Source organism: Halichoerus grypus, chromosome 8 (genome assembly GCF_964656455.1).
Source record: "Halichoerus grypus chromosome 8, mHalGry1.hap1.1, whole genome shotgun sequence".
In the NCBI taxonomy this organism is placed as follows: domain Eukaryota; kingdom Metazoa; phylum Chordata; class Mammalia; order Carnivora; family Phocidae; genus Halichoerus; species Halichoerus grypus.
In genome coordinates, this window is record NC_135719.1 from 91,219,752 (window position 1) to 91,242,593 (window position 22,842).

At 37.0% G+C, this 22,842-nt stretch overlaps 1 protein-coding gene across 1 annotated transcript in view; it reads right to left on the reverse strand.

Moving 5' to 3' along the window:
- SNX6 (sorting nexin 6) overlaps window positions 1-22,842 on the reverse strand; it is a 56,262-nt gene that overhangs the window by 19,791 nt on the left and 13,629 nt on the right. The window contains exons 3-10 of the mRNA XM_078053557.1: window positions 21,920-22,024; window positions 21,009-21,119; window positions 18,623-18,744; window positions 16,579-16,702; window positions 11,006-11,101; window positions 8,951-9,056; window positions 3,054-3,129; window positions 1,079-1,118 (exon numbers count right to left, since the gene is read on the reverse strand). Of these exons, the coding sequence (XP_077909683.1) occupies window positions 1,079-1,118; window positions 3,054-3,129; window positions 8,951-9,056; window positions 11,006-11,101; window positions 16,579-16,702; window positions 18,623-18,744; window positions 21,009-21,119; window positions 21,920-22,024 (780 nt within the window). The remainder of the gene's footprint in view (window positions 1-1,078; window positions 1,119-3,053; window positions 3,130-8,950; window positions 9,057-11,005; window positions 11,102-16,578; window positions 16,703-18,622; window positions 18,745-21,008; window positions 21,120-21,919; window positions 22,025-22,842) is intronic.

The following is a 22,842-nucleotide window of genomic DNA, read 5'->3' on the forward strand; positions in this document are numbered from 1 at the left end:
ACACCGGGGTTCACGCCGGGCTTGAACTCAATCCCGGGACGCCAGGATCATGACCTGAGCTAAAGGCAGATGCTTAAGCAAGTGAGCCACCCAGGAGCCCTGATACAACTCATTTTTAAACCAGTGTCATGGGGGATCAAAAGCAATATCATCTTGGTAAAATTATAATGAATCTAAGACTTTCTTCTAGCTTACAAAGCCCCAGAAAAAGATCATTCTTCATAAAAATAAATGCTGTTTCATAATGAACATGTTTTCTGATCAAGAATATGAACTTTCGGGGGTGCCTGGGTGGCTCAGTTGGTTAAGCGACTGCCTTCGGCTCAGGTCATGATCCTGGAGTCCCGGGATCGAGTCCCGCATCGGGCTCCCTGCTTGGCAGGGAGTCTGCTTCTCCCTCTGACCTTCCCCCCTCTCATGTGCTCTCTCTCACTCTCTCAAATAAATGAATAAATAAAATCTTTAAAAAAAAAGAATATGAACTTTTGGGGCGCCTGGGTAGCTCAGTTGGTTGGGCGTCTGCCTTCGGCTCAGGTCATGATCCCAGAGTCCTGGGACCGAGCCCCACGTCGGGCTCCCTGCTCCTGGGAAGCCTGCTTCTTCCTCTGCCTGCAGCTCCCCCTGCTTGTGTTCCCACTCTTGCTGTCTGTGTCAAATAAATAAATATTAAAAAAAAGAGGGGGGCGCCTGGGTGGCTCAGTCGTTAAGCGTCTGCCTTTGGCTCGGGTCATGATCCCAGGGTCCTGGGATCCACATCAGGCTCCCTGCTCCGCGGGAGGCCTACTTCTCCCTCTCCCACTCCCCCTGCTTGTGTTTCCTCTCTCGCTGTCTCTCTCTCTGTCAAATAAAAAAAAAAAAAAAAAAAAAATAAGAATATGAACTTTTACACAAATACCAGAAGGCCACAACAAAAAAATTTATTTCCTGAAAAAAACTCAAATTTTCAAATCTAAATCTGTCTCTTCATCCTTCTGAAGTATAGCTCATCTTTCTCAATAAAGTTTAATACAACCACAACAGGTTACACACTACTGTATGCAAAGATTGAGACTCTCAAAGGTTAACCAATAGTACTTACTCTTGTTTTATCAAACAGTTCTGAAACTTTGAGAAAAAACCTGGAAGGGAAAAATATTTCATCAGAAGTCAGCTTTGAAATGACTTTTCATTTCAAATGTTCAGAGCATATACCCCCAAAACCGTATTAATAATGAACTTTCTTATTTCATTGCAGTAATATTTAATGGTCTTGTTCACCACAGACTTCATTAGAACAACACCTCTATACTTCCATATAACAGATTGAAAACTGTTGTTAAAAAAAATCTTCCCATTTCAAGGTAACAGTCTAAGCCATACATTTACTTATGTATTTAATATATACTTTTTAAAGTAATCTCTACACCCAAGGGGGGGGGGTCGAACTCACAACCCTGAGCTCAAGAGTCACGTGCTCCACTGACTGAGCCAGCCAGGCACCCCAAGCCATACATTTAAATTAAAAAATTTTTTCCTTATATTCTTTAGCAGAATGTCACATAATAGTAAATAAAGCCTGTATCTTCAAAATTACTATAGAAGTATAGAACAATCGGATCCAAAAAGGCTGACTTAAAAGGAAAACACTAAAGTTGGAGCAGCTCTTGAAGTTATCTGATACTTACGTGTTAAACATCTTCAAGTAGAGCTGCTTTGTTTTAGAAAATAACAGAAATGAATAACCAATTTCTATCTCTGAATTCATGTTCACTTTTTTTTTTTTTTTAAAGATTTTATTTATTTATTTGAGAGAATGAGAGACAGAGAGCCCGAGAGGGAAGAGAGTCAGAGGGAGAAGCAGACCCCCCGCTGAGCAGGGAGCCCGATATGGAACTCGAGCCCGGGGCTCCAGGATCATAACCTGAGCTGAAGGCAGTCGCTTAATGAACTGAGCCACCCAGGCGCCCTTCATGTTCACTTTTAACTAAATAGCCTATCTCTCAAATGCTGACACCAACTAAAAAATATCCCAATGCCAAACCATTAAAGGGGTATTCTGTGAAATAATATGTAATTACTGGTGACATTATAACTGGATTGGGCAAGTACTACTAAAAACTAAAACACTATTTTATGACCTTTGTTTTACCAAAAAGAACTTGATTTGACAGGTTTATGTCCAATAACTCACGGCAAGGTTGGCTTTTTCTTCTTATCAAAGAGTTAGAGACTAACTCTTTGGGAAGATAGCATGTTAATTAATGTAAGCTATATGTAGTATCTTGTTTTGCTGAAAAACCTGGATCTTACATGTCTACTAAGACGGGATATACTAGAAAAAAGTTCAAGGATATGGTTTAGAAAAAGGCATAAACTATGAAAATAGTTTTGCCACTTAAAATTGAAAAAAAAGTTGGATTATTTTTCAATGAAGAGTTGGGTTTAAACAATATTATAGGAACAACTAAAATTAACTATGGTTAGATTAATGTGGAAAGCCAGTATAAAGTAAATAAACAACAGCTATGTATGCAAACATCCGGAGAGCATTTCTATACTAACATGCATAATACTTCCCTATCAGGTCACTCTAGGACTGCCCTAAGATTCATTAAACTTATAATCTAGAATAGCCAGCCTCTTTAAAAAGTATAAACTGATAACATCACATTTTACTTTAAAAGTCAATTTGGCCTCCAAAAAATACATACAAATATATATTATATTCTAATTCCAAAACATTTATTTATAATAAACTTCATCAAAACCTAAGAACATTTTGACATAAATTCTGTCTTCCTCTTCCTTATATACATAAATCAGCCAATTTTCATCAAATAAAACTTTGCAAATGTTAAAATTATATAAAGCCAATTTTTACTTTTCAGATTTAAAAAATAAGAGAGAAATGGTAGAGAAAAAAATGACACTGATCCAAGTTTATAAGAAGCGCCTTATTACTGATGTATTTTGAAGAAGATATTCTAAATGACTCTCGGTTCAGAAGTATTCTGTGTGTCCAGGCTGCCAACGAAATTTTTGTTTTATTTAATATTTCAAATCAGAATCCTTACTTGCATATATCTGTAGAATCCTGAGTTCCTAAAGCATATAATGAAGAACCAATTCTATTGTAATCATCTGCAGCACCTATGGAAAAAAATTTTTAGAATATATTTATTCATTGATTCAAAAATACTTATTGAGCACCTACCTGCCAAACAATGTGTATGCAGTATGAAATACCCCAAGTCTGGTGAAGGAAATGACAACAGCTATATTATAACTTGATGAATATTATATTAGAAGTAGGAACAAACTACTCTGGGAGCCGGGGAAACAGATGATTCCACCTGAGTAAGTTAGGGAAGGATTTACAGACACTACTGAATGAATCAGAACTTGTAGGATAAGCAAATCTTTACCAGGCAAAATGGAGGGGACAGCATGGATAAAGGCCAATGAGACATAAAAGAATACAGTATATTCAAACAGCCTTCTAGGAAGAAGGCACTATAGGGTATAGAAGACAGTGGACAGAGCTGAAGATGGAAAAATAAACTGGAAGTATCCTGGGGGGAAAAAACAGGTTTTTGTAAGACACGATAAAGTTTGGATTTGATCTTGTAAGAACGGGTGTTATTAAACATTTTAAAATAACAGTAGTGGTAAAAACAACCATTAAGGATTTTAGATAAAAAATTCTGCTGCCTGGAATAAAGATTAGAAATGGAGACACAGAAGGCTGAGTAACCAACTAGGAATTTGTTGTGTCAGATACTGATGGTCAGGATCAAGTTAGCAAAAAGAGTGACAGCAGAGAGGAACAACAAAGCTAGAAGATATTTAGGAAACCTAATAGGTAGGATTTACAAACAAGAGACCTAAGGTAGGAGGGAAATTTATGGAGCTTGGGAAGCTAGATGAATGGTGGTAGCACCATTATCCTTGGGTGCTAGGAAGCGAAGTATTCAACTTCAGCACTTTTCCCAGGGCTCACCCCATGGGACAACTTGTTGAGAAAAGATTTCTCGTTTCAGAGAAAGGATAGTATAAGTGCAATGGTTAAGAGCATAGAACTGGAACCAAACTGCTTAGGGTCCAATCCCAATTTACCAGCTCTACGACCTCGAGCTTATCACTTAACCTGTGTATGCCTTGCTTTCCTTATCTGGAAATGGGGATAATAATGGTACCAGCTCCGCATGATTACTTGGACTAAATGAATTAATAAATGTTACTATAGGGGCGCCTGGGTGGCTCAGTCGTTAAGCGTCTGCCTTCGGCTCAGGTCATGATCCCGGGGTCCTGGGATCGAGCCCCACATCGGGCTCCCTGCTCAGCGGGAAGCCTGCTTCTCCCTCTCCCACTCCCCCTGCTTGTGTTCCCTCTCTCGCTGTGTCTCTCTCTGTCAAATAAATAAATAAAATCTTAAAAAAATAAATAATAAAAATAAAAAAATAAATGTTACTATATACCTGGCACATAGCAAGTACAGTATTATACAAATGTTTGCTATTATTAACGAAATCCGAGACATGCCTATTTTGTATGGAAATTCCCACTTATGCCAGCAGTATTTTACAAGGTTTAATGTGTTTATTCTCTAACAAAACAGTAATCCTTACATTGTACTTTCTTATGCTGTACAAAGTTACATTCAACAAATAAGACTGAAATCTGGTGACTCTATTTACTTTTTAAAATTATTCAAAACAGATCTATTTTGATCTTTCATAAAGAATTTTTTTTGGGGGTGCCTGGGTGGCTCAGTCCTTAAGCATCTGCCTTCGGGTCAGGTCATGATCCCAGGGTCCTGGGATCGAGCCCCGCATCGGGCTCCCTGCTCAGCGGGAAGCCTGCTTCTCCCTCTCCCACTCCCCCTGCTTGTGTTCCCTCTCTCGCTCTGTCTCTGTCAAATAAATAAAAATCTTTAAAAAAAAAAAAAAAGAATTTGTTTTTAAAGTGGGCTCCATGCCCAACATGGGGCTCAAACTCACACAAGAGTTGCATACTCTACTCATCTGAGCCAGCCAGGTGCCCCCATAAAGAAACTGTGAACACAAACTTCAGACTCTGAATGGTAACTTCTACATATGAGATTGTTCACTATTATCCTAAAAGTTTAAGTTAAAAAAAATAACACTTAAAAATCACAAAAAGGTTGGTTTATTGAGGCAGGAATCACAAATGATTTGTGTTTAAAATCAAATACATTAATATTTTATACTTAAACTGACCCTGAAATTATTTTTTACAGCAAGACATTCCTGGATCCTAATATCTGGCCCTGAGAACACTACCCTCTTTAGCTGTTACATCATTATATGATCAGAGAAAATAAGCAAACTGCCCTGATTTTATACATTACAGTGATGTTGAAAACTTAAGTTTTCATAGTCCAGGCTAAGTTCATGCATCATGAAAAAATAATTTTTACTTTATAATTCTGTAAAATCATATGTTATATAATTAATTATATGTAATAATTATGATTTTGTAAATAGGTTCACAACCATCTTTCTTAAAAGCACTGTTCCAGGGGCGCCTGGGTGGCTCAGTCGTTGAACATCTGCCTTCGGCTCAGGTCATGATCTCATGGTCCTGGGATCAAGCCCCGCATCGGGCTCCCTGCTCAGCGGGAAGCCTGCTTCTCCCTCTCCCACTCCCCCTGCTTGTGTTCCTTCTCTCACTTTGTCTCTCTCTGTCAAATAAATAAATAAAATCTTTAAAAAAAAAAAAAAAAGCACTGTTCCATTTGGTCAAATAAATAAAGAAGAATCACTAATATTTTCTTCAGTTTTCTTAATGGATGACTGTCTACCTTTATAGTTCTTTATGTTTCCATAGCACGAATATACACCTCTATTACAGGACTGATTATAGTACACTGTAATTTTTTGCTTTTCGTGTTTATTTCACCTGCAAAATTTTTATTTTTTTTAAGATTTTATTTATTTATTTGAGATTGAGCACAAGCAGGGGGAGGTACAGAGGGAGAAGCAGACTCCCCACTAAGCAGGGAGCCTGACACAGGGCTCCATCCCAGGACCCCAGGATCATGACCTGAGCTGAAGGCAGACATTTAACCAACTGAGCCACCCAGGTGTCCCTATTTATTTATTTTTAAAAAGATTTATTTATTTGAGAGAGAGACAAGAGCATAAGTGGGGGGAGAGGCAGAAGGAGATCCCGATGGAGGAATGATCCCAGGACCCTGAGATCATGACCTTAGCCGAAATCAAGAGTTGGCTGCTTAACCAACTGAGCCACCCAGGCCCCCCTGAACTCTATCACATTTAAACTCCATTGGTATAAGTGATATTTATCCCAAGAACATAAGGTTGGTGTAACATTTGAAAATACAATTAATCATACTAATAGACTAAAAAGGAAAAACGGTATGATTATCTCAACACTGTAGGTGCAAAAAAGAACATTTGATAAAAATCCAACATTCATTCCTGACTTAAGAAAAAAAAAAACTCCCAGAAAACTAGCAATTTACAAGAGAATTTTCTCAACCTGATAAAAAGCATCTAGGAAAAACTAATGGTTTAAGAAAGAATGCCTTCCGCGTAAGGTAAGGAACAAGGCAAAGACGCCCACTCTCACCACTTCCATCCACACTCTACTGGAGCTACAGGTACAACTTCAGTACGACGGGGCAAAGGAAAGAAATAAATGGAATCTAAACTGGAAAGAAATCTAATTGTTTCTATTAGCAGATGATCATCTATGTAGAAGATCCAAAGGAATCTACAAATAGTTACTGGAACCAGTAAGTGAGTTTATTTAGTAAGACTGCAAGATATATGATCAATATAGAAAATACATTGTATTTCTATATATTAGCAAATAACAACTGGAAACTGAAAGGTATAAAACACATCATTTACAAGAGCATCAAAAATAATTAGGAATCAATCTAACTATATACAAGATAACTATGTATAAGATCTGTACAACGAAAGCTATAAAATATTGCTGAGAGAATTTAAGGAAGACCTAGCTAAATGGAGAAATACACTATATTCATGTATCAAAAGAATCGATATTGTTAAGACATCAATCCTCCCCAAACTGACCTACAGATTCTACACAATCCCAATCAAAAAATCACAGACACCATTTTTATAAAAGTGACAAGCTGATTCTAAAATCCATATGAAAATGTAAAGAACCTAGAGGGGCCAAAACAACTTTGGTAAAGAAGAATAAAGCAGGAGGACTTACATAAGAAAAGTTATTCAACATCATCAGTCATTAGGGAAATGCAAATTAAAATCACACTGAGACGCCTATGAGAATGGCTAAAAGGAAAAAGAATGAGTATCCTTGTTGGAAAAGATGTGGAGGAATTGGAACTCTCATGCACAGCTGGTAGGAATGTAAAATGGTACAGTCATTTCATTTTGGGAAAAAAAGTTTGGCAGTTTCTTAAAAAAGTTAATTATACACTTACCACATGACCCAGCCACTCTACTTTTAGGTATTACCCAAGAGAAATGAAAGCACATGTCCATACAAAGACTTACAAATAGATGGTTCATGTCAGCTTTATTTATAACAGTCTAAAGCTAACAATGACCCAAATGTCCACCAACAGCTGAATGGATAAACAATTGTGGTATATCCATACAACAGTATAATACTCAGCAATTAAAAGGAATGCCCTCTTGATACACACAACAACTTGAACTAATCTCAAAATAATTTTGTTGCATTTTAAAGCCAAATAATAAAGAGTACATATAGTATGATTCCATTCATACAAAATTCTAGAAAATGCAAACTAATCTATAGAGACAGGAAGCAGATCAATGGTTGCCTGGGGACAGGGAAAAAGGGAGGGAATACAAAGGGCTGTAAGGGAACTTTTGGTGGTGATGGATATGTTCATTATCTTGATTATAGTGATGATTTTACACATATGTCAAAACTTATCAAATTGTATACTTTGAACATTGCAACTTACTGATACCAACTTTATACCTCAATAAAGCCGTTAAAAGAAAACATTAGTCTATCTTGAACTTTGAATGAATCTTTTACATACATGATTTTGTAACATCATGTACTTGATCATTTAGAAAATATTGGCTCAATGAGTTATGCAGATCTTCCAAATGTTGACACACTTCATTATACATAAACAACATCAAAAATACCACATTGACATATGATCATCAATCTCCTCAGACAAGTCTTTATTGTGAAGCAAGTTCAAGAGGATGGATACAAGTTTTCAAAAATTCTAATTATTGCTGGAGAGCTTGACTTTTATCATTGTCAACAAATACTATCAGTTGTTTTCCTTAAAGTGACAGATTCACTTAATTTTTAAGAAAATGTCTACCAAATACTCAAATCTGAATAATCATAGTTTGGCAGCTTTTCTCTTAAGTAGAAATGGTGGTTTTTTTGGGAAAAAAAAAAGATAATTCAGTTGCAACTAAAGTGCTTTTCTAAAGAGAACCATTATATTTCAGTACACAGAGTGCTTTATGTATACCTTCCATTTCATCATTCAGAATATTAAAAAAGTGAACTCAAGGGAAGTGTTTATTACAATTAGTAATTTTAACTGCTTTATCAAGAATATTCTTAATTGAATTTTTCTTTCTAACTGCAAACGCACTGCAGGAAGAATATAGTGACTCTTAGCACAATTTGGTGCCACTGTCTTGCTCTGTGCTAAGGCACCAGTAATCTTATCCACCATGGCTTCTGCTTTATCAGTGTAAATGTGAACATGGTGAAAAATACAAAAAGCATCATGGATTGTTATGAAAATAGTTTTGACCTCACAGACTTGCTAAAAATAAAAAGAGCCTTAGGGTCAAGACTTCACAGACCACAGTTTGAGAACCACTGTTCTATAGCAAGACTTTTATAAACTATAAGTAACATAGTAACTTTATAATTATTCCATTAAAATTTAAGCTTTAGCCACAGAGAAAAACCTTACTTTTGTGGGATCTTGTCATCCTATCAGATTTAGCAGATGCATCCTTAACTCGGTTATGATATTCTAAAAGGAATGTTCGTTCATGCTCAAAGAAATCATCTACATCCTATAGGGTCAAAAGAAAATATAATTTTTCACTTATTTACTTTAGTGTAATACATAAATCACTTTACCATTATAATCATAAAAGATCAGTAAAACAGCACAGCTATCCTCTAATAATCAGATGTTCTAACGATTTCACCAACAAATTCAGACTTTATACAGACATGCACTTCTATCTATCCAGGAAGAAATCTGCAATGGTTTTGCAGTTGAAAGCTTAGATCCTTCCATAATGGTTCACGTTCACATGTTGTACTCTGAAATATGTTCCTACTCGTGCTCTGTGTCTACGGTCCAGCCTCTCCAACAAATATATTACTGCCAGGGGGGGAGTAATCAATTGCTTTTGAGAAGGAACAAATTCTGATAGACAAGTCCGAATCTATTTCTCTTGGTCTATTAAGTATTCTATGAGCCATTCCTAAAGGCTGCCAGGCCTTCGCCATTACAGCCCTCTCTGCTTGCTTTGGGGAAACATGGCCAAACTAGCTTTCTGGGAGCAATTATTGTATCTTTTTTGAAACAAAGCTAGATACACATTAAAAATAAAAATTATTAAAAGTACTTTCCTCCTTTCTAAAACAACAATCATTTTTTGAAACAGCACCAGCTAAAATGATGTAATTCACATCCACATCAACAGAACATGGGAAAGAAGTCAGTACTAACAAAATGTCCTTTAAAATTTGTAATTCATGTGTACCAATTTTCTTAACTGTTAAAATGGGGATAAAACTATCCAACTTGTAGGGTTGAAGAGTAAACAAAATGTGGATTAACAAACACCACATTGTAAATGTTCAAAAAATGTTACTACTTTACCAAAATCATAATCCATATAGTGGATTAATGCTAAGAAAAATGTTCAATATTAATGTGTAAGTAGCATCAAAATGGAAGGAAGTGGAGTCCTTATTAGAAAGTAGCCATGGCACATGCACTGTCAACATACCAGCTGACCTGTCTCTGAAAAACTGAAGTATGAATCAAATAAATAGTACTTCCTACCTAAGTTTTACTGTAGATGTATCTATAAAAATAGGTAATGATGACAAAGCAGCATTATTTATCTCTTTCTTAGTATCTGCTTGATAATGTAATATAAACACTTTTCTCTTTTAATGGTTAAGGGTTTTCAGATAAATCAATTCTTGTACCATTTTTAGAACATCATTAAGAAATACTTAGGTGCTATTTATTTATTTTAATTTTAAATATGCCTGTTTATTTATTTATTTGTAAGCTCTACACGCAATGTGGGGCTTGAATTCACAACTCTGAGATCAAGAGTCACATGCTCTACTAACTGAGCCAGTCAGGCGCCCCACAACAAGACTAAAACCTCAAAGGAGCTCTTCTAACTCCAGATCTGAACCCAAGTGTGCCCCTAACATTTGTAAGGCCTAGGGCAAGTGTACAAACGGAGGCAGGCCCTCTTCGTGCCCTATCCTGCAGCTCTGTACGGCACCGAGAGAAACCTCACGTGTGTATGTAAGCGGATATTCTATCCTGCACACTGATCTTCTCCCCTGTGCCCTCCCTCTTCCCAGCTGTTCCATGGTCACCCTTGACCACCCATGAATGCACACACTGGAGGATGAATTCAGGGAAGAGGCCCACAGAAGAGAAAAAGTTGGAAGTAGGCTTCAGATTTGGGCAAGGAAACATGGGGTTCCAGACCCCTAAAGCATGGTCTAGTTTGGAGGGAAGGGGTATGCACTCCAGGTGGGCAAATCCCCTTGAACCTACAGACCTCTCACCCCTGGGAGAAGGCAGTTCTCTAAAGAGTAGAATCGAGGGCAGGGGGCCCAGATTCCCAGGCCTAAGCATTCTACCATCCAAATTCTCTTTTACTCTAATAAGTCATCTGCACATCTGAAATCTCAATCTATCTTCTCAAAAGAAGTAGATTCTCAAACCAATACCTCTGTTAATCAAATAGAATCTTACCTTTACTCCTGAAACAATTACTCCATCTGCTGATTTTACCATGTTTTTAAAGAAATCTTCAAGTTTCTCTTTTTTATTTTTTCCTCTCACACTCAGCTGAAAGAAAGGTAAACTTAAGTTGGCAATTTTTTTAGATTACAAATGGAAAGTAATGCCTCTTTTATTCTCTGACTTCAAAATGGCAACCACAAAAGGATCCTGGTTTTTAAACTTTAATAAAGTGGCAATATCATTATGTGTATCCGTGACTTTCAAACTTTAGTGTATTAAAGAGGAGGCTGGCCTCTCTCAAAGATTCAGATTCAGGTGATCTACAATAATGCCTAGATATCTCAAATTTTATAAGTATATTTGATAATCCCATTGCAAGTAGCCTTCTTATCCCATATATAGTAATATATAAAGACAACTAAAAATTTAATCCAGGAGTTCATTTAAAGATGTAAAATTTATTGGAGTCTAATACACCATCATAGGACTCTATAAAAACTTTGAAAATACATTGTGCAAATTCTTTTTTTTTTTTTGTAAGATTTTACTTATCTTATTTGAGAGAGAATAAGAGAGAATGAGTGGGGTGAGAGGCAGAGGAAGAAGCAGACTCCCCGCTGAGCAGGGAGCCTGATGTGGGCTCGATCCTGGGACTCGGGGATCATGACCTGAGCCGAAGGCAGATGCTTAACCTACTGAGCCACCCAAGCGCCCCATATTCTGCAAACTCTTCACTCTGAACTCATCCAAATATCATGTCTTGTCCTGTTTTGGGGATCAGCAACTTACAGTATAAGGGACACAAAAGGTGACTCCAGATGGCAAGAATGGTTATCTAAAGGCAAAACTGAGAAGCAGCTAACTCTTTGACTTTACCACTTGCTGCACCAGGGTGTCCCATAATGTAACATCCCATCTAATTTCCGTATCTACTGCCATGGCTTCAATGTTCACCATTATGTAAATGATTCACAAATCATGATCACTACCCCTAAGCTCTTTCCTGAACCTCAGACCCTATTTCCAATTGCCTATATTATATCCCTATATGGAGATTCTGCTAAACCCACATTAAACTAAGACAGTATTCATTATAATCTAATCTAATCTCCAAATTTTTCTTCTTGGTTCCCTGTCCATGGTCCCTCCATCCAACCAGTCTCTCCAACATATTCCCTTAAGCCCCACACCTCTCATTAAAAATCTTGAAATAATCTACAACTTCTTTTTGTCTCTCACAGCTCAAATTCTACCATCAAATCCTGAAATCTGTCCCTTTCTTTCCCACTGTCCTAGTGAAAAACCTCATTTTTCTTGCCTAACTACTACACTGGACTACTAGTTAACATCTCTCATTTCCTCAATTCAATCCATTCTGTTGATGACTTCCAAAATCAAATTTTGAGCATCTCCTCCTTACTCAATACCTTTACAGAGTTTCACAATGTTCAGAGTTAAGAAGAAAACTCAGTCAGAAGAGATCCCAAAGATGTAGAAGTACGTGGGATCCAGGAGAGCTAGAAAGATATCTTTATCAAAATGGAAAGGCACAATGTGATACATCATATTAACAGAATAAAGGACAAAACCACATCATGTCAATAGCTATACTTTTTTCATAACAAAAACACTCAACAAACTAGGAACAGAAGGGAACTTCAACTTGATAAAGAGCATCAACGAAAATCCCACAGCTAACATCATACTTAACAGTGAAACAATGAATGCTTTCCCCCTAAGATTAGAGACGAAACAAAAGATGTCTGCTCTTGTCATTTCTATTTTACATAGTACTGGAGGTCCTAGCCAGGACAGATAGGCAAGCAAAAGAAATTAAAAGGGTATCCAGATTAGAAAGGAAGAAATTAAAAAAAAAAAGAAAAAAAGCTAAAACATGATCATGGCTGCCATGGTGATTGAGAGTTGTGGGACACACATAGAGTTGTAGGATTTGATTTCTGACTGGCTTCCACTTCCCAGTGAACACAGTCATTTTCTCCTCTAGAGGAACTGCTGAAAGTTGAAATGAGCTTTTATGGAAAATGGGAGAGAGCTGTCTAAAGTCATAACCTTGTTATAAATGATGGAGCAGGCAATCTAGACTAGATGAGAAATAAGTAAAGACAAAAGGGCTTCTAACAGGGTCAAAATGCAGGAGAGGTCAAGGGTCTAGATGTACCAGTGAGTTAAAGAACAACCTAAATAGGAGTAGGGAAAAAGAGAGTTGTCTATGTTTGGAGTCTAGCTGTCAATGTTTGGAGTCTATTAATACTAGAGTTTAAGAACTCAGATAAGAGAGAGGGTCCTGGGTGTGGCCACTGATAAGGTAGCAAGAATTGAATGGACATTAGGGTGTTTTTTGTTTTTTAAGATTTTATTTATTTATTTGACAGAGAGGTAGAGAGAGAGCACAAGGAGGCAGAGCAGCAGGCAGAGGGAGAGGGAGAAGCGGGCTCCCCGCCGAGCAGGGAGCCGCATGTGGGACTCGATCCCACATGGCCCTGGGATCATGACCCGAACCGAAGGCATCTGTTTAACCGACTGAGCCACCCAGGCGCCCCAAGGGAATTAATTGGGTTAAATATTTAATCTATTGTTAAGCAGACTCAGACTATACCTAGTAGAAACAGAGAAGGTATATAGCTACCTAAGTAAAGCAACACTAAATGCTTACAACAGTGACTACTCACACAACTAAACACTAGAACAAGCTTTTCTAGGCCTCCCAGATGCCCCATGGCCTTTTTAGACTTCAAGCACCCTAGCCCTACTTCAACAGCTCATCAGTCCCATGACCCTCTGAAACTCAGATAACAAAATAGCACATACAGATTGCTTTTCCTGCCCCAGTGAAGTGAGTAAAGATCTGAGAAACAGCATCAGAACAAGATTGAGAGAAACTTTTTAGTTTTGGGCCTATAATCTTCAATAACCTATTAATGTACTTGCTATTAATTAATTATATCTTTTAGAAGGATTTATTTATTTGAGAGAAAGAGAAAACACGTGAGCGTTGGCGGGGGGGGGGGCGCAGAGGGAGAGAGACTCTTAGGCAGACTCTATGCTGAGCACAGAGCCTGATGCGAGGCTCGATCTCACCATCCTGAGATCATGACCTGAGCCAAAATCATGAGTCAGGCGCTTAACTGACTGCACCACCCAGGTGTTCCGCTATTAATTTGTACAGAATATTTGCAAAACACTTTCCTGTCTTTTTAGAGTTTCTCCAAAACACCATATGCTGATATTAAAAGGGTTATTATAATGCAGCACATCATTATCTCTATTAAGCATGTATTAGTCTGGGAGGAAGAAAAATGTACGTTGATGGGAGAAAACTTATGAAACCCTAAGATTTCTGAAAGCTATTTATAAAGCTGATCTAAACAATTAAAAATCATTCACTTACCTTTTTTTTTAAAGATTTTATTTATTTATTTGATAGAGCGAGAGTGAGAGAGCACAAGGAGGGGGAGTGGCAGAGGCAGAGGGAGAAGCAGGCTCCCTACTGAGCAGGGAGCCCGATGCAGGACTCAATCCCAGGACCTTGGAATCATGACAGGAGCTGAAGGCAGAGGCTTAACCAACTGAGCCACTCAGGTGCCCCTCATTCACTTATCATTTTAACAAATACTTATTTTACATCTTGTCAGCCACTATTCTAAAGTACTGAGGATACAATGGTGAAAAATTAAAGCCTTGCTTCCAGAGAGCTTATATTTTAGCAGAGGGAGACAAATAATAAATACACAATTTTTTAAAATACAGATACATATGGGGCACGAGGGTTGCTCAGTCGGTTAAGTGTGTGACTCTTGATTTCGGCTCAGGTCGTGATCTCAGGGTCCTGGGATTGAGCCCCATGACAAGATCTGCTCGAGAGTCTCTTCCTCTCCCTCTGCCCCTCCCCATTCCCTGCTCGTGCATCTGCTCTCTCTCAAATAAATAAATCTTAAAAAAAAAAAAAATACAGATATGGGGCGCCTGGGTAGCTCAGTCGTTCAGCGTCTGCCTTCGGCTCAGGTCATGATCCCAGGGTGCTGGGATCGAGCCCCGCACTGGGCTCCCTGCTCGGCCAGAAGCCTGCTTCTCCCTCTCCCACTCCCCCCGCTTGTGTTCCCTCTCTCGCTGTGTCTCTCTCTGTCAAATAAATAAATAAAAAATCTTAAAAAAAAAAAAGTTTAAAAAATAAAATTAAAAAAATACAGATATGTAATTTCACATAGCACTAAGGGATTTGGCAATGCGCTAGAGTACGTGGAGCACGAGGCTCCTCTAACACAAGTCGCCCTGAACCGATAATACCACGCCCCACTGTATACATACTTATGCTGCTCTACCAATTATTATTAAGGTTTTGGCCCAGGCCACGAATAAGGTTGAGGAAAAACAAACACATAAGGGTAAAAAATTGATGACAGCATTCTGTATCATGTGTTCTTTGGCAACCCTACTCTCGAATTGTTTTCACTTCTTATAATTCATGATACAGCCAGCATTCTTTACAATTAATTCCTAGTTACAAACGACCACATGCCAGTATCACATACCACATTTATGCTTGTCAAAGTACCCATGCTTAAGTGCTATGTTTCTGTGATCTTGAGTTACTTCATACCCTTTTAAAAATATGTTCTCTACTGCTAGACTTAGGACATTTTATTGTCATTGTCATGTCTACTAAAACCAAACCAGAAGGACAGATTTATATAAACAAAATTCTTTGATCTTGATGTTAACTTGTAAACAAACTAGCACTATGCTACATTTGTTTTTTTGCTAAAATTATGAGTTAATCTTGTCATCCGAATATAAATCCCAAGATCTGTATCGCCCACCCATTAAAATTTTTTTCGCCAGTACTACAAATGAAGAAATCTTTAAAGCTCAATTGCATCAATTTTTCTTTTCTTTTTTTTTTTTTAAAAGATTTTATTTATTTATTTGACAGAGAGAGAGACACAGCGAGAGAGGGAACACAAGCAGGGGGAGTGGGAGAGGGAGAGAGAGAAGCAGGCTTCCCGCGGAGTAGGGAGCCCGATGCAGGGCTCCATCCCAGGACTCTGGGATCATGACCTGAGCCGAAGGCAGACGCTTAACGACTGAGCCACCCAGGCGCCCTGCACCAATTTTTCTATTTGCACTGTAACAGTTTTCAGGCAGGGAGGGAGGAAGGTTAGGAGCAATCGGACTGAAGAAGGTCAGTTAAACAGATCAAAACTCAATGATTAACCCAAAACTAATCTGGAATTCTTTAGCTCAAACACCTCGCTAGGATTCCCCATAAGGCTTCAGACGACTCCAAACTCAAATTTAAGAAACAATCAAGTTGATAACCGTGTTTCTTAAAAAGTTCACAATTCAGGATGAAAATCAATATCCCATGTAGTAACATGATTTTCCCTCATTTCTTCAATTAATCTCCTCAAGTTCTACTGAAATACTGTATTACCACTACAAAAGTATCATTTTAAACTGCCTTGAAATATAAGAATGTTACAAAAAAGGGTCATCTAACTATTCCCTGCCTTTCCCAGTAACTCTAAAAATAAACCTTGATCACTACTTTAATCAATACTCACATCTTGATTATATTCCAAGAAGACATGAAAATTTAAATCTTTTCTCAAAATAGGATGTGCTGCCACACGACATAGGAACACTTCATGCATTGCAACAGTCTTCTTGAATATTGCCAAATATTCACTAGAAACAATACACAAAATTAAAGGTAAAACACTGCATCAACTAGAAAATCATCTGCAACAATTTTTTCAACAAATCCTCTGAATTATACTAAAAGCAAAATTAAAGATATAAAGATATAATCCACATAAACAAAGATTTTAGTTGAACTGTTAATAAAATATATAAAACCCAGCTCTGAAAAGGCTTCATGCTAGTTAATAGTATTTATTATATTTAAATGTTAATATTTTTAGGTTTTATGAACCTTTCTTCCTATGCAAGTTGATGTTAAAGTAACTATAGAGGGGTTCATTTTCAGCTCCAGAGAAAGTATACTACAAGTTATTCAACACAATTTTATGACTCAATTTCTAGATAATTACTGCATTTAAACACTTTTATAAAAAAAAGTAAAACCCAATCCTCAGTAAACATATTTTTGACATTAATAATTATTTTCATCTAATGACCCAAACACACAAGAAAAAAGCATACCGCAGAGAGACTAATTTTTGTCATTACATTGAAAAACTGTGTTTAAAATATTTTAATATCATCAGTGAATCACAGCGATCGTATAGTAATATATGTCAGTTTGAAAAAAAGAAACACTCAAGGAAAAGGCCCGATATTCTTGCTTCAACTACGTGCAAGGAGGATAAATTTTACATACCAGCAAACCAGCAGGACCAATGTTGGGAGAAGTTTGATCTCTGTGAGGGTAGTCATTCAGTGAAGACAAAAAAGAAGGATGCAGAGGATGGAGGTAGCAGTAGAATAAACCCAAGGTTCTCTGTTATCCAACCCCTAACCAGACCACAAAAGAATCATGATCAGGGCCACTGGAAAACCACAGATTCTTTAATATTAATGTGCTCTGCTAATTTCCAGTTTTCAGTCTTATAACTATAAAAGTATAGATTTCTGTCTGCTCTCAAGACTATTGCTTGCACCCAGCATGGACAAAAATCTTAAAATACCTGGCACCTTACACTTTGACAAAAAAGATCTACTTTGCTAATTTATCTTGTCAAATGAGTTTAGCATTCTGAAGAGGAGTCTAGTAGCCATGTGGATAGACGCTTAAAAGCCGAAACTAAGTGGAAGAGGAGAAAAGGAAATGCATGAAGAGGAGAAATGGCCAGAAAAAGAGTGATGGAAGTGATGATGATGCAAGGAAAGTTATTTCCTTGTATAGCTCCCAAAACACAGAAAAACAATATACTGCAAATCTAAAATTATTCATATGTCTAGTAAAAGGGGAAAGACTTGGTATTTTTAGCAAGTATGCTAAAAATAAAATAGAAACTATCTCAAATTTTTTCAAGGATTTAATACATTTCTAGTACATGTGAAACTAATAATCATTTAATGAAAACATTTTAAAAACTATTCTCTTGTTACTTTGTTCCTATTCTTTTTCCTTCAGCCAGAAGCCAGAGACAGAAAAAAAGAGGGCAAAAATTACACACACACACGCACACACACATTTTTTAAAAAAGAAAATAATATATGCAGAGTTGCTCAGTGCATATTTCTATGAGAAATAATAGAAGTTTGGGTAGTATGCACATATCGAAAAAAGAAAACTAGGTTGGCAATAACTAAAACCTTATAAATAAAAAACAAAGCAAGTTACATTCTGCTTTAAAAAGTCGTATTTCCCTTTCTACTATTTTTTAATAAAGTTTTGGATCCTCTGTTTTCAATTTTCAGAGTCTATTTAAAACATTAAAGAATTTTACAATACAGACAATTATTCTATAATTTTCCTGTAGGCTCTGATCATGATCATTAAAACTGGTTGTTTGGCTTAAACCTGCATCTTTCAGAAAGGGTCACTGTGGTGAAATGATTAAAAGGATGGGATATCAGAGAGCACAGAAAAAGGCATTAAAACAAGCACAATTAACAAAAGCAACAACAAAAATCACATACGCTTCCAGTTCCTGTTTCATCTTTGTGAATTCTTCCTTTGTCATGGACCCTTCTCCTTCTCCAAGCTTCTGCAGTTTTTCCCTTGAAGCATCAAAATCAGGTCTTGGTGGTGCTGGTGGGATCTGTAAGAGAACCAAGTCACTAATTTAAAGACTATTTTCTTTTTCACAGCAGTTGTACTACTGCCACCATAAAAGACTGTATCTGGGAGAGCTAAAGACATCCTGAATGAACACGACACCAGGAATATCCCAATTCAGGATAGAGAATTTGATTAGGTCCTTTGCACCAAGGAAGAAATACAGCAGAACACTATTTTCTAGTATAAGAACACTAGTTTCCAAACTTTAATCTGCAGATTCCTATGTGGCAACTTAAGGAGTCCTCAAATGTATATGCACATTAAGCTCTGACTATACACTAAAAGAAGATGCATACCATTTTTCAGAAGTATGTAAATGGTTTGATTAAATACAAATATATTTTTTAATTAAAGAATTCATAGTAGCTTTATGCTATTCTATGTTTTTAAAATTCATGAATGCCAAGAGTATGATCTAGCAAGGAATGTTAAAAAGGGTTCCTGAATTGGAGGAGTGTTATCAGAAGAAGAAAGCACTGACTTAAAACCAAGAGAACAAGACAGGGATTAATGACTAACATCATTCTATTCACTCACAGTGGGTAAGTAAACACTTACCTTAAATAAAAATATAAGATCTAGAAGAGACGTATCATTCAAGGGAAGGATAAAGAAAAAGTTTATCTTAAGAGGAAGGGCCTAGAAGAACTGTTAAGGGGAAATGATGGAAAGTAAAGAAAGCAAGAAAATAAGAGGAAGAACAGCTAAGTACGGGAAAGCTAAAGAATGAATACAAGAGAAGGGTTATACTTGAGGAAAGCCATAGGGAAGGAAGCATCAAGTACAGCCGAGCACACATTCATGGATGCCCATACACCACATCTACTATGTGCCAGGAATGGTGCTGAACAATGTGTATATAAAGATAAATAAGACATGGTCCTTTTTTTTTTTTTTTTTTTAAATCCAAGAAGGGGGAGCTTCAGGCAGAGGGAGAAGCAGGCTTCCCGATGAGCAAGGAGCCCGATGAGGAACTTGATCCCAGGACCCTGGGATCATGACCTGAGCTGAAGGCAGGGGCTCAACCAACTGAGCCACCCAGGCGTCCCTAAATAAGATATGGTCTTGATCTTTGAGGAGTGTTTAGCGTGTAGAAGGACATGGTAGTAAGAAAATGCCATTAGGTGAGCACTGTGAATTGTGTAAGACTGTTGAATCACAGACCTGTACCTCTGAAACAAATAATACATTATATGTTAAAATAAAAAAAAGAGAAGACAGTAGGAAGGGAAAAATGACGGGGGAGGGAATCTGAGGGGGAGACGAACCATGACAGACTATGGACTCTGAGAAACAAACTGAGGGTTTTAGAGGGGAGGGGGGTGGGGGATGGGTTAGCCTGGTGACGGGTATTAAGGAGGGCACGTATTGAATGGAGCACTGGGTGTTATACGCAAACAATGAATCATGGAACACTACATTAAAAACTAATGATGTAATGAATGGTGACTAACATAACATAATAAAATAAAACTAAAAAAAAAAATTAGACAAGATGAGGAAGAAAAGGTGGAAATAACAGGGGAAGAGAAGGAGGAGCTTCCAGGCTGGCGAAGACACTGACATGCTGGAAGGTGGAAGGTGGTACACCTGCAGAACATGAAAGTTCTGCACCAACCCCCTCTCCCTGTACCTTGTCCTATGCATCTCTTCCTTTTGGCTGTTCCTGTGTTGATTCTTTATATAAACCGGCAATTTTTTTAAAAGAAAGAAAAAAAAGAAGGCACTGCCAGTGGTCCACCAAATTCTGAGTTTTACAAAGAAAAAGCAAATGACTGAGGAGTGTTGCCATAAGGATGGAGACAGAATCAGTTCAGGATGATTTCAAGGAGATCAAATGAAACTAAATTTCAGGAATCTGAGTGTGGTCAACAGCTGAGGCACAACACCGATGCATACTTAGATTAGATAACCTCTTAAGGAACCCTCCAACTCTAAATATCTGTCTACCTAAGGGTTCAAAACGGGTATGGTTTGTAACATCCCCTTAATCTCTAGGAAAAGCCCATTTCAATTCCAATAAACAGTAAGAATTTAAGTTTAAATGAAGGAGCATAAGATACCATATCTCCACACTCTCAAACTAGACAATTCAGGATAAAAGGTGGTAGTCAATTGTGTTTTGTAACTGACAATTTTTAAAAATCACACCAGTTCACTAAAATGCTAAACAAGATTTAACACATAACAAAGTATCTAAAAAGTTCCTACAAAATGGGATTAAAATGGAACCCCAACACTTACAATGTAACCCGCATAGTCTTCATTTTCAACGAAGGAATCATGAAGCCAGATAAATTCCTCATGTTGTCGAACAACAGAAAACTCATTTTGTTTAAAATTTGGCAATGAACTCTGCAAAGACAGAGATTCTCTTGAAGAAAAATCAAAATTACACTAAAAAGCTTTTAATAAACATTTTAAATCTTATTTTCTTAAATTAGTCTTATATGAATGATTATCAGTACTTTTAAACTCTATTATGAAAACTCTGAGACACCCAGAAAAAATTATCCTGGGATCTTTAAGAAAGTAAGCTGACAGCCTCTTATTATATTGTATTGCTACCATTACTTAAAAGTTATTAATATATATCAAACTCAACTACTCAAAGGAAAATAAATTTAAGATCTGAAAATGTGCCTGAGAACTAAAATCCAAGAAGAAAATAATTTTTAAGACAGTAATTTATTTAGTTTTAAAGTTTTATTTATTTGAGAGAGAGAGAGAGAGAAAGAGGGAGGGTCGGTGGGGGGGAGAGGGACAAGCCTGAGATCATGACCTGAGCCGAAATCAAGAGTTGGAGGCTTAACCAACTAAGCCACCCAAATGCCCTCTAAGACAGTAATATAATTAACTGAAAGAACAAAACAAAATTGAAAACAAGAATACTGAAACATGTTAATAAGTCTAGAGAAAATTAAATTTGCATTACATCTAGGTTCTGTGATTAACTCTTAAATGTTAACCTTTAAAAAGCATATTAAAAAAAGTACATTCCCTAAAACTGTTTGTTAAAATAAAAGCAGTGAATTATAAACTAAAATATGGTTTCTAATTTGTTCAAAACCAAAGTTCCAGTCAATATATTATTACATATGTAACATTTGCACAATAAATAGCTATTAATAATACAAGTACAAAATCACATTTACCTTTGTATGAACAGTGAACTTTACTTTATCTCTCTCACTAAGAGCATCAGAAATGTCCACCTGCAGAGCAGCATCACTTTGAAGATCTACGTTTATTGCTTTAAGCTAGAAAAAGATAATACCTTAATGAAAAATTCTGTGGGCTTATAGAGAATTTCATTCTTTTCTCAGACATTCAGATAATGCAAAAACGAAACAAAAATAACAAAAGAATCTTAAATCTAAAAGTTCATTTAAACCTCATATATATTTTGGGAGGCAGGTGCTTTGGGTATGTTATTATCTTCATTTTCATTCTACACATTTCAACTATGCTTTGTATGAGTCGATGTGCTAACCATGATTCATTATAATTTCACTCAAAAAGTGAACTATTTTTTCTCTCTCCTGTTTCTCTGCCATCATGGTGTGTATGGTTGACTGTTCCTCACCATGGATGACAGCAGGGAAGTCTGGAAGGCTCCCTAACCTAGGAGTTTGGATGGCCTGGGTTTGAATCCCAACTCTGCACATTAATACTCTGATCTGGATCTTCTCACAAGACCCATCAAGCAATTTCTGGCCAAGAAACAAAAGCATAATTGTCCCATTCCCCAGTGGATTCAGATGAAAACTGGTATCAAAATCAGGTACAGCTTCAAGAGGCACTGGAAAAGAACCAAGCTGGTCTATAAGGAACAGCACATGGATGGCACACATATTTATGCTGCATGGTCACATACTCATATCCTATCACTCTGTAACATCACTACAACCTGAGCAATAGACATGTTTTATTAGGGAAATGATTCTTCTGTTACTATGCTTCTGCACCAGTTGGTTGGTTCAGTAATAAATATGTGAGACCTTTTGTTTGAAAAAAATACATAAACTATCGTCCATTAAAGTTCAAGTGCTCTAAAATTAAGGAAAGTATCTACCTT